This window comes from Eleutherodactylus coqui, chromosome 2 (genome assembly GCF_035609145.1).
Source record: "Eleutherodactylus coqui strain aEleCoq1 chromosome 2, aEleCoq1.hap1, whole genome shotgun sequence".
NCBI classification, from domain to species: Eukaryota; Metazoa; Chordata; class Amphibia; order Anura; family Eleutherodactylidae; genus Eleutherodactylus; species Eleutherodactylus coqui.
This window is the reverse complement of record NC_089838.1, coordinates 223,592,688-223,605,336: the sequence shown is the minus strand read 5'-3', so window position 1 is coordinate 223,605,336 and position 12,649 is coordinate 223,592,688. Positions and strand designations below refer to the sequence as shown.

Sequence of the window (12,649 nt, the reverse complement as noted above, 5' to 3'; positions counted from 1 at the left end):
ATGAGCCGGAAAGCCATATTCCGTGAACACCCATCAACCCCCACATCACTATCTATAGCTCTCTGATGAATCCGTCCACACAATTAGCAGAATTTGGTGGAAAGCATGCCTAGAAGGGTAACTGCAGTCATTGAGGTCAAATGTGGCCCAAAACCATATTGAAAAATCAACCATCAACCTCTATGGGTGTCCTAAAACTTGTCAACATAAACATTTATTTTATGAACCACATTTAATACCTATGGTCAACATCTCGAGGACGCTTTAAAGAGTTTCTTTTCTCTTGCTCAAAGCGAAGCTGTTCTTGCTGACGTCGCAGTTCTTCTCTTTCTCGGGCGATGCGCTCAGCTTCTTTGCGCCGTTCCTGTGGAGCGTTTTAGCGAGTTGTTTATAATACTATCAAAGCTTTGCATTTTTGGAAAAAATATTTTTTTTAACATAAACTTATACAATTAGGAGAATGGTCAAATGAGTTCTATCAAGATTAAATGGCAGTTCATATAGAAATTATGTCAAGTATATAGAAAATATTTATGCAATATAAACTTTTACAGGATTATGTTCTGCCAGGTTCTTTGTTATGCATCTGGCTGCAGTGACTGTATATGCCCAGCTTACTCATGTATATTTTCAGTATAGCCTCTCAAAAAAAAAATAAAAAAATCAGAGGTGCCATTTTCTCTATCCATACTCTGTGCCTGATGCATGCTCTTGGGAATATGAGCTTGCCTTTGTAAGTTCAGGCCATTACAGATCTCTGTGTATGAACAAGTTGTAAGCCAACCCACAAACCGTATCTGAAAGCTAAAACCACGAAAGCTGGACCACTAATGAATGGCAGATCTGAACAAGTTAAGAGTTTTACTAGAGGGGGGGAAAAAAAAGAAAGATTTGTATGTAAACCCCCTTTAAATTTGAGCCCAGGGCAGACTGCTTACAAACCAAAAAGGTCATGACAAAGGAATATCAAATATGTAATGCATTGACAGGGCATCTGCAGCATGATGTGTCAGCACTTGCTACCAGCCTCCTTTCAACAGGTTATGGCTGAAGCTCATGGCAGCTCGTAAGCACATCAAACATACTGTTTTAGGGCTAATGCCCACGGACGGATTATCGTTGCGGAATTTAGGCCAGACGTCCGCCGCAAATTCCGCAGCAATGTCCTTCCATAGACATGCTGTGTTAATAGATTCTCCCCTACCCACGAGCAGAAATCGACCGCGATTTTCTATTCGCGGGGGAGATTCGCAGCATATTTTATTTTCCACGGAGGAGAGGGGTGTGTGTGTGTGTGGGGGGGGGGGCACAGATGGCTTCTACTGCAGTCAATGGAAGCAGTCCGCCCCTGATATTCCACGCTGTGGGCACTGCAGAGTATTGCAGGAATCCGCATCACAGCCCAGCGTGTCATGCATTGCACTGAACATGCGCGACGGCTTGCCAGGTGAAACACTCGCAGCGGATCTGGACAGATGAGTATTGGGTCTCTGGGCTGCACCAGGTCCGATTCCCCTGTGATGTTACGCAGGCAGAATCCAACCCAGACGTGGACAGGTGGCCTAAGGGGGACACTTCTACCAAAACAATTAAAACACAACTGTCTAAACAAAAGAACCTTTTTATATGCTGTGATGGGACATATCAAACATTATCAACAGATCTTGTACTTAAGACGAAAGTTCTTATTTATTAACGTTGTTTTATTCGTTAACGTAATATCTTTTTAATGTATTATAAATTAGTTGCTGTACTGCATATGCTAAATTTGGAAAAGATCTCAATTTGAAGGTAGTGTTACTTTTTTTACTCCGATTTAGTGTTGCAAGAAGGGTGTTAATTCACTAGGGGTTAGAGACAAGCGGCATTTATTATACGCTGCCTTTTAGCAGCTAATCATATTACAAATTCTGTTTAGAGAAAGATATAACTAGGTATAGATTTGCTTACCTGTTCAATACGTATACGTTCCCTCTCCAGACGTTCCCTCTCCATTCTTTCACGTTCCAACTTTTGCCTTTCTATCTCTAATCTCTCCCTCTCTCTCTGTAAGCGGTCAAGTTCTTCTCGCTCTCGCATTATTCGGACCCGTTCTCTCTCCCGCCGCTCCCTCTCAGCCATCTCTCTGCGCCTATCCAGAATTTAAAAACACAAACCAGTTACATGAATTCATAACAAGAAGGTTGGACTTACTCAGTTTGTCAGGTATGTTACAAACCCCATTCTTTGGCATACCCAAAAAACACTACTATAGGCCCAATCCATGGGCCAATTTGATTTGCAGAATCTGCACTGGTCACCTCACCTCCGTTGACGAAGCGTCTATTGCCGGCTTTCTCCTTCCTGCAGGGCAATGTACACTATGTCAATAGTGATGTAACGTTCACATCCTAGCAGGGAGTGCCAAGCTATTGCAGAGACTACAGATGTGCGCTGTCTCTCTGCAATAGCACATGAACACTCGCAGCGAGACAGCGCACACGCACAGTCTCAGCAATAGCTTGGCATTCCTTCATAGGCAGTGAACGCTACGTTTCTAGTGACATAACCTACACTGACCTGCCAGAAGGAGAATGCCAAGAATGAATGCATCATAACAAGAGGCGGCGGCTCCGGCCGGCTGGAGGTGACCCGGGGGACTGGAGAAAATCAGCAAGGAGAAGATGTGGTAAGAAGACTGCCTGGGGAGGAATAGGCGAGTATTGTTTTTTTTTGTGTTGTTTTTTAATGACAAAACTCCTTTAATTTGCAAATACACAATTAAAGAAACTGATTTAATGTCAGATGTTTTATATATGGGTGTGCCTTGAACCATCTGGGATGATCCATATAAAAAGGCAACAATTTCTTAAATTAGGCACAACTTTATATTACTTAAGAGGCCTTTTATATTAGTTTTCAACATCATTTAATATTTCCTATAAATTGCATTTGCATCTGGGATCGTCAATGAGCTATTAAATGGCTAAGCCCTCTTAGCCATTTAAACTTTTTTTTTTCATGGAAAAAGGTCTAAAATATTATTGCCTACTAAAGCTGGATTTACACGAGCAAGTACGATACTGGTCCGAGAAACAAATATCGCAATCTTAAACGCAATTTTCCGCAATAGGTTCCATGAAAAATAAATAAAATCACATCGCAGTCATATGTACAGTTTTCAGAATCCAGCTCACACTGCATATTAGACACATCTTGAGTGCAATGTGTGTGCTGACAGCTACACACCTATTCTATACAATCATTTCAATTTCTAAATTAAATATATTATTAAATAGCCTGTATTATCAGTATCAGTCACTACCAGACAGTAGTAGACTAGACAAGCTTGAAATCAAGTGTTTCTTGAAACTAATTACCTGCGTAGTTCCACAGCTCTGTGATATCGCTGTAACCGTTCCAATCGTTCAACGTTTTCACGGAGTCTTTGGGCTTTCATTTTTTGAAATGTCAGAATGTCCTTTTTATCCCGGAATTCACGGAACTTCATCTTATTTGGGATAAATCGTTCCCTCGGCCTCATCTAAAATAAAGAATTTTTGGTTATTTTTTTGAAAAAAATATATTTTTTTGTGAATTTAAAAAAACACAACACCTTAAAATTTTGCACTAACCACAAAGCCATTATGGCCCTTTTACACAGGTCGGCAGGTAAACGACTGCACGAGCACTGACGAGAAGAGCTGAGCGTGGAGCGTTTTACAAAGGACAAGAAGTCAGCGATCCAGCAATGGCTTTTAAGCTGACTGAAAAGCTTAATTTTGAGCAATAATCGTTATGTGTAAACGGGCCATTAACCCCTTCAGTGGCACGCCCGGAAATTTTCTGTGACAAGCTCCACTGCCCTTAGGCATATAGCCTGGAAGATTTCTGGGCTATGTTTCACTGTGGGACCTGCAGAACACAATGCCACAAGCTGTGACAGTGTGCTCTGCCTGCACAGACCCACATAGAACAGTGCAGGACTTTAAAAAAAAAAAGCAGGAAGATAGACCCGATCTGATGGCAACTTCCCACTTTTTTTTTTTAAACGCCTGCACCGTTTAGTTTACAGGTCGCCACGGAGACCATCAGCTTGTCAGACAGCTGATGATCCCTGTGGCAGGGAGAGCTGGTGATCGGCTGTCAGAGGATAGCAGGGCACCAGCTCTTACAGCAGAGACCAAAGAAAACCTCCGATCTCTGCTGTTTAACCCTTTGCATGCTGTGGTCTATGTGACCGCAGCATGTAAAGGGCTGTCTTCATTGGACCCCCCGCAATATGATCAGGGGGTCCTGATAGCACTCTGTGGCACCCAGAGGCTTGAATATAGCCCCCGGGTCTGCCAGCTTAGGCTATGACGTTCGTAATGACCCAGAGAAGGAAGTTACTACATTTAACCCCTTCATAACACAGCTCCTTTTCAAAAAAATCATAACTCCTTTTATTCATCGACGTAGCTGTGTGAGGGATTATTTTTTGAGGGACAAGTTGTATTTTTCAAGGGTGGTATTTAAACTACCATATAGTGTACTGAAAAACGTAAAAAAAAAATTCTAAGTGGAGTAAAATGCAACAAAAGTGACATGATAACTTTATTCTATGGGTCAGTACGATTACTACGATATTAAACTTGCATAGTTTTCTTTTTTTTGCTGTAGTATTTATTCCAAAGACATAGTTTTTAAAAATTAATTTTCTGCTGCATCTTCTGTGCGCAATAACTTATTTTTCTCAAGAAGAAAAAAAAAAGAAAAAAAAGAGTTACAGCAGCACTCCAAAAGTTCAGTCACACCGCTGGTGCAAGGCACTATGCAATAGCCCAGTTGGGCCGCCTGCACACGGGCGGAAATCCCGCGGCGGTTTTTCCGCCACTGAAAGTTTGCATAGGAGTGCATTACAATACGCATTCCTATGCAGACGGCCACGGTTTGGCCCCGCGAAATCTCACGCGGCAAACAAACCGCGGCATGTCCTATTTTTGTGCAGGGCTCGCACTCACCTGGCCGCCGGCTACGGTCTGCGCATGTGCCGGTTGCGCGGCAGCCGGCACATGAAAGAGCCGGGGCCGCCAGGTGCGGGTGAGTACGCGCTCGTCACTGCAGGCTCTTGGGTCGGGTCCCGCGGCGAGAATTCTCGCCGCCGGATCCGACCTGCTCGTCTGCAGGCAGCCTTAGGGTCCCGACTCCCCGGGTCCACCATTGGTCATCAATGTAGAAAAGGAGAAGAACCAGGAAGCATTCATTAAAAATACTCTTCTTTATTAGAATAGCATGAGGAAGCAAGCAGCCACGTATCGACCCTGTGCTCAGGTCTTTATGAAGCTTGATAAAGACCCGAGCACAGGGTCGATACGTGGCTGCTTGCTTCCTCATGCTATTCTAATAAAGAGGAGGATTTTTAATGAATGCTGCCTGGTTCTTCTCCTTTTCTGCATTGATAGCTTATTTTTCTGTCGTCGTAGTTGTGCGAGGGCTCATTTTTTGTGAAATGTCCTGTAGTTTACGTTACTACCAATTCGGAATGCGTACAAGTTTTTGATCGCTTTTTATTGCATTTTTTCTGGGAGACAGGGTGACTGAAAAAGTGCATTTGTGGGGTTCTTTATTTTTTTTCCAGACGATGTTCACCGTGTGGGAAAAATAATACGCCACTTTGATAGAGCGAACGTTTACGGATGCAGCGATACCAAATATGTATTTTTATTTTAAGATTTAGATTTTTTTAAATTATAGATATGGCAAGAGTGGGGTCATTTAAACTATTACTTTTCCTTTTTTTTTTTTTTTTTACAATTAATAAAACTTTATTGATCTTATTTTTACTTTATTTTTATTTATTTTTTATTTTTTAAGCCCCCCTGGGGGACCACAGCTAGCGATGCTTTGATCGCTCCTGCAGTATGATGTAATGCTGTATGATTGCAGTTATTGCCCACAGGTGTCAGCTGTGATAAACAGCTGACACCCGCGCTGTATGAAGAGGTCGCGCTGCGATCTCTCTTCGTACATAACCCAATGTTGTAGGATGTAAATATATGTCCTGTAGTGGGAAGAGGTTAATCTGCAGGGTGCACGGCGTGTAAAAATTTTTTTAAACATGACAAAAAAGGCCTTTGAATGCAGCGATCAAAAAAAAAAAAAAAAAAACCACACAGAAAAAGTAGCAAAAAAGAAAAAATTATTACAATTTGGTATTCGCATAATCGTACTGGCCTGTAGAATGACTAATTTATTATTTATACTGCTCAGAGAGGTTGCAGTGAAAAATAAAAAAACATGCCAGAATTACAGATTTTGTTAATCTTGCCCCTAGAAAAAAAATGGAATAAAAAGCGATCAAAACTTTACATGTTCCTAAAAATAAATGAAGACTAGAGTTCATCCCGCAAACAACAAGGCCTTTTAGAGCTTTGGCAATGGAAAAAATAAATTATACGGCTCTTGGAATGTGGCGACACAAAAGCAAACCTTTAAGAAAAAAAAAATGTTTTAAATGTGCAAAAATAGCAAAACATTAAAAAAAACTGTATAAACTTGGTATCGCCGGATTCGTGCTGACTCAGAATAATGTGATCACATTATTTATTCTGCACACCAAACGCCGTAAAAATGAAATCCAAAAAACAAATGGCAAAATTTTTTTCACCCAATGTCCCTACAATTTTTTTTTTTTGCAATACCTTATATATACCCAAAAATGATGCCATCAAAAATACAACTTGTCCCGCAAAAAACAAGCCCTCATATGGCCGTGTCAGTGGAAAAATGAAAAAGTTATTGCTCTTGGAACACGATAGGAAAATTAGTTGAAATTAAATGATTGGCCCGTTTAAAAAAAAAAACTGCCCTGGTGGGTCTGACAGGGGGGGGTGGGGGGGGGGGGGTAAGAAATCAGCCACTGAACAGGGTAAAGGGTGTCACTTTCTGATCTGTAGAGACCTGCAGCAGCCATCTTATTATCACAGGCAAGATAATGAAAATTATTACCTATATATAGATATAGGATATTACGCAGGATCCTTCACTTCCAGCAGGTTATGTCACAGCCGCTTTACCCTCCCCGCACAATAACTTCTGCATATATCAGCATCTCTAAATGCTGTGACATGCAGCTTGGGGAAAACGATTACCCCAAGAAAATGGAATATGCATCACCCCAATTAGTATAAAAAACAAAATAATAAAAAAAAGTGTTACATCCCCTATAAGCCCATGATTAAAAAATGTAAACTACTACAGAAGGAAAAAAAACCCCAAACTGCTGTTACTCTTACCTTATCGAATCTTCCTCTTCTCATTTGTGGTCGCATGTAACCCTGATCCCCTTTTGTCTGGTCTATTACCACCATTTGTCCTGGGCTTTTACCTAGAGGCATTTTAAAAATACAGCATTTATTTAAAATGGAAGTTCACCTCTTAAAACCATTTAATTTTTGATTACACATTGTGCGCCAATAAAATGTAAAAATATATAAGTGTCAGAGCAGAGTTTATGATAGAAAGCTAAACCTAATACAAAGACACTATGTCAAATGGTCACGGTTCAAACAAAAAAAGCAAAAAACTTGCGCCTATATGATAGCCAATGTGATAACTAGGAGGTCTGCCATTTACTTTATTTACTAAAACTTATGGTTTCTGCCTAAACTAGGAAGGGGGGGGGGGGGGGGGGGGGGGGGGACACTCCAAAATGCTGTCCACTAGGGGTCACCTCTCTAATATGTTGTCCACTTCCTGTTAAGTGATGTCTATCTCCCGTAAACGGATTGCAGGAAGTAGGCTAATGGGCTTTTAAAAACTGGACATTATTCATGCTTCTGCGGTAATTTGAGCGATAATCTTCCCGTGTAAACGCATAAAGTGAATGAATGAGAATTGTTCAGTCATTCAGTTTCTGCATGCAAAAAAACTAAATGACGTGCCATTCAGTGTAAACAGCAGTCAGTCATTTTTGAATGACTGTCGGCTTACTGTGAATAGAGGCGGACGGGGAAAAAGTGCTACCTGTCCGCTCCGCCTCCATGCCAGCAGCACTGTGAGCGGTGCCAGGGATAATCACTACAGTGTAACAGCACAGGAGCGATCACCACTGGGACAAGCGTCTGGCATAGATTTCCCCACAGCTCGCCCAGTGTAAGAGGAGCTAGCATAAGGGAGCTTACTGTTATACTTCTCCCATTCATCCCGCTTTCTTTATATGCTACAGTCTGTGCCTTGTGAACAGTAAGTAGCCATCAGTCTTGATAAGCCCTGCCCTTCTACAAACCTGCCTTGTTGTATTGTACTTGTAAATACAGCAGCTTTCACAAGACTCGGTTAAGAGGAGGTCTCAGATCAGGGCAGCAATCTCATTAGTCCAATGCAGGAAGCAACTAAGGAAAGGACATGCCAGGATGTTCAGCATTGGCAGACCTCTCCAGCAAGGTTACTGCCCACTGAAAACAAGTGGATGGATACCAGGGCAGCAGCTGTCCAAATATACGCCCTGATTCGCATTACTACACAATATGATACAGAAGAACTACAAGCCCAGAAATGTATTACAGTATTCAATGAAATGCGTGGTATACTTTCAGATACAATTCTGCCTACAGCTGCTACTATGGGGTGCTTGGAGACTTCCTGCATGCTATAATTTATATACCCCAAAGTATAAATACTTTGCACTAAGCACACCCCGCCCCCCTCCAATGGCTGTTGCAAAAAGACCGCTCTTAAAGCAGTGCTTGAGCCCTACATTTAGAGGTCCATACCCAAAAACATGAATTCTGACCTTTATAAATAAAAACTAATTGAAAAAGAATTGTGCAGCCATATAATTTAAACCAAGTTCAAGCTTGATAAGTTAAATACTAGTGTTAATCTATATATATTTTTTTGACCAATTAGACTTTTAGACTCTTCTTACCTGGCCGTTTCCTTTCGTCACTCTTGTCTGCAGGATCGTGGCTAGAGCTTCCAGCCCCATCACTATGAGTTTTACCATCCTTCTTGAAATCCTTGCTATCTCTCTTTTCAACCTTGTCAGATTTTTTGTCCTCTTTCTTAACAGAACTTGGGGGCCTTCTTAGGAACAAAGAAATCATTTTTAATCTCATGATAGTGAAGTGCAACTATTTCCCACAAGGGGCGTTCATTAAATATTTCCCCTGACCCACTTCTATTTATCGCAGGATGCTGAAACTACACGTGTGTAATGATATAAGTCTATAGGCTACGTGCCAACTTGCACTCTGAACTGATAATGGTCTTTCTTTTAGGCTGGGGGTCACACAGGGCGGATTTGCCGTCGCATATCCGCACTGCGGCAAAACCGCTACGTTTGCAGTGCAATGCAGCACAAATGAGATTTGCCAAAAAGCTGTTCTCACAGGACGGATTTTTTCCGTACAGCCGCAGTGCGGAAATGCAACTGCGTCGCGGTTTTAAAAGATGCAGCATGTCCATTCTTTGGTCTTTTCCGCAGCGCTTTTTTGTCCATAGACCTCTATGGACGCAGCCAAAACCGCACCAAATACGCGACAAAAGTAAAAAAGCGCTGCAGAAAAAAACGTTTGTGGATTTTTCCGCACGAAAATCCGCAAGCCCAAATTAACCTTTGAAGCAGTTTTGCAGCAGAAGCAGTTCTTCTGAGTCAAAACCGCAACAGAAAAACCGCAGCAAAACCGCTACAAATCCGCCCTGTGTGACCCTAGCCTTACAGGTCCGGAAGTGGTACGAGGTCTGATAATGGACCCAGTAGAATACAGAGGAATCATCAAGTTCCTTTACTTGAAAGGCCGCACACCAAGGGAGACGTTCGATGAGATGAAAGAGGTTTATGGGGAGGATTCTCCATCATATAATGCAGTCAAGAGCTGGCAGCGTTAATTCAAAACGTGGTTGGACTTCAGTAGTAATGGCTTTAATTCCAGGGCAACCCCACTCCGCTATCAATGTACACACCCATCCAGCAAGTGGAGGCTGCCATTTTTGAAAATCGACGCATAACCATTTGTGACCTAGCCCAAAATGTGAAGATTAGTGCAGGATCTGTGGAAAAAATTATCCAAGACCATCTTCATATGCATAAGGTATCTGCTCGCTGCGTACCTTATGCATAAACCTTTCCAGAAGCAGGAATGAGTTGGATGCTCCCAGGCTCTTTTTACAATCTGCCATGGAAAACGGGAGGACTTTTTTAACAGACTGATCACACAGGATAAAAGCTGGGTCCATCACTATGATCCGGAGACTAAAGTGCAGTCAATGACATGGAAGCATCTGGTCTGACCACCTCCAAAGAAGGCACATGCCCAACCCTCGGCAGGGAAGATCACGCTCAGTGTTTTGGGACCAGCACAGAGTAGTCTTGATGGATTTCACGATTACTGGGGCATACTATGCTTCACCGCTGCGCAAATTGCGGGAGGCCATCAAAACCAAGAGACGTGGCATGCGCACCAATGCCTTAGTTTACAACTCACATGTTGCCCAGGTGGAGGCATGCTGCTGCGGGTATAAAATTCTACTGCATCCCCCTGATTCACTTGACCTCGCACTTCCACATCTTTCCAACAATTAAGTTATTTTTAAAGGGCAAGCATTTTCCAGATGATGAGATTCTGATTCTCAAAGTCACAATATGGTTTTTGGAACAACCTGCCAACTTCTATGAGCGAGCTGTTTACCCCTGCATAAAGAGATGGGAGAAGTGTGTATCCCTAGGTGGCACCAATGTACAGAAAGACTAATGTGCCAAGTTTTGTTGCTCTCAGTGCACAGGAAAAGGGTCAGGGGAAATCTTTAATGAACACGCCTCGCACCAATGTCAGAAGCATGATTCTTACTTGCTACTTTTGTCTCCTCCAGATGATTTTCTCTCACCAGAAGTTCTACCAGACCCAGTTTTGTCATCTCCTTCTTTCTTTTGATCTCTTTTTGAAATATCACTCTTCCACTAAAAGGGAAATAAAAAAGATTAATACAAGCCTTTTGGGGAACGGAGGACGGCTCAACAGACAGCTAAAAAAAAAAATCTACCTTTTCCACAGATATCTGCTGTCCATGCAATTCTGTGCGGTGAAGGTGAGAAATACATCGGGACACATCAGCACTAGATGACATGGTGACAATCCCATAGCACTTCGCCCCTGGACTCCTTGCATTAGTAACAACCTTTGCAATTAAAACCTGGGAGGAATGGAAAAAAGCAAAAACATTCTCAGTTTCATAAAAACTATTTATTTTTTTAATAGTAACATACTCCTATTACGTTATATTTGTGACATTTCTATAGTTTTGCTGCACATGAAATGCTACATGGCCATAAACATAGGATAACTGTCAAAACACTAGATTTACTTACAAGCTCTTGGTACGGTGGTATAAAACCCCTCAATGGTTGGCCGCTTATAAACTAGCCACCCAAGACAAATGCTGGAGGTGCAAACAGGGAGTAGGTTCATACCTCCACATATGGTGGGAATGCCCTCTTATTATCCCATTCTGGAAAGGAGTAGAAAAGACATTAAAAGGTATGGCCCCAAACTTAAAACTCAGCGCTGACCTAATCTTTCTTTGGAGACCCTCTGCAGTCTTCCATCCTCTGAGGAACAAGCTAGTTGCCCTAACCATTGATGCAGCAAAAGCTCTGATCCCCCTTTTGTGGCTAAAGGAGTCCCCGCCCTCACTGAATCAGTAGAGGGAAAAAGTTGACCTAATCTGCAACATAGAAGAATTAGCAAGCTGGGGAAGAGGAAAACATGACGAAGTTATCCAGCGGTGGAGCCCGTGGAAGGCCCTGGTGTGGAGGGATTGATGAGGGACATATGAAGATGGTTTGTGCCGTACCTTCTCAGAGGACCCCCCCCCCCGGAGGGGTCACCCCATACACAAAGATGAACTAACATAAGCAAACAAACCAAATTACACCTACAGAGAGATCTGATATATAGAAGAGATGATATGATTGCCGAGCCAAGACTGCTTACAGGAAGTACCGAGAGCCTCATAGAACAGACAACCGAGCAAACTCGGATGCCAATCACCCCACTCCACCCATATCCCTTACCCTCTCCTGTCTACTCAATCCCCGTTGTCCCACCCCCACATACCCTCCCCCCACTGTCTTGTCTAACAACCTAATATGCACCAAGAACTATATACGAAAGACATTAGAATACCCGGCGTAAGGGCAAAAGATGGTGCCAAACAATATGCTTATTCACAGTTGTTAAGTGTTATGGCTGCCACACAGCCCCTAGTCCAATGGGACTAGGTTTCAAACTGTTCTTTATATATGCCAAGACAAATGTATGTTTATATATTGCAACAAAAAAACACATAAAACTGATTTTCAAAAAAACAAACAAACAACCAAACACTAGATTTACACTAGATTTAGCGCCAACTTATTTTGCAGCGCTTTCAGGTAAATTATTTATTCCCCCCCCCTCCTTAACCATATGTGCACTGTATATTGGTAACATTTTCAAAGTGTTTATTTTGGATGTCAGAGAGCGTCTAAGTATAGAAGCAATTTTTCCAATTTTGATAAAAAAATCTCCATGTCTCTCTATTGTTTTTACTACTTTTGTGCAGGAAAAGCATGTTTCATAGAGGTTTTTTGTTGTTTTTGTATTGCCACATTCAGGGATACAACACCTATTTTTCCATTTACGAAGCT

General features: G+C 42.1%; 1 protein-coding gene across 3 annotated transcripts in view; it reads right to left on the bottom strand.

Moving 5' to 3' along the window:
• The window catches only part of SLTM (SAFB like transcription modulator), a 56,356-nt gene that overhangs the window by 8,339 nt on the left and 35,368 nt on the right, over positions 1-12,649 (bottom strand). For all 3 annotated transcript variants that reach the window (XM_066592532.1, XM_066592534.1, XM_066592533.1), the window contains 7 exons: positions 11,005-11,154; positions 10,812-10,921; positions 8,891-9,048; positions 7,257-7,348; positions 3,360-3,523; positions 1,951-2,131; positions 240-364 (listed from right to left, as the gene is read on the bottom strand). In XM_066592532.1, coding sequence (XP_066448629.1) covers positions 240-364; positions 1,951-2,131; positions 3,360-3,523; positions 7,257-7,348; positions 8,891-9,048; positions 10,812-10,921; positions 11,005-11,154 — 980 coding nt within the window. The remainder of the gene's footprint in view (positions 1-239; positions 365-1,950; positions 2,132-3,359; positions 3,524-7,256; positions 7,349-8,890; positions 9,049-10,811; positions 10,922-11,004; positions 11,155-12,649) is intronic.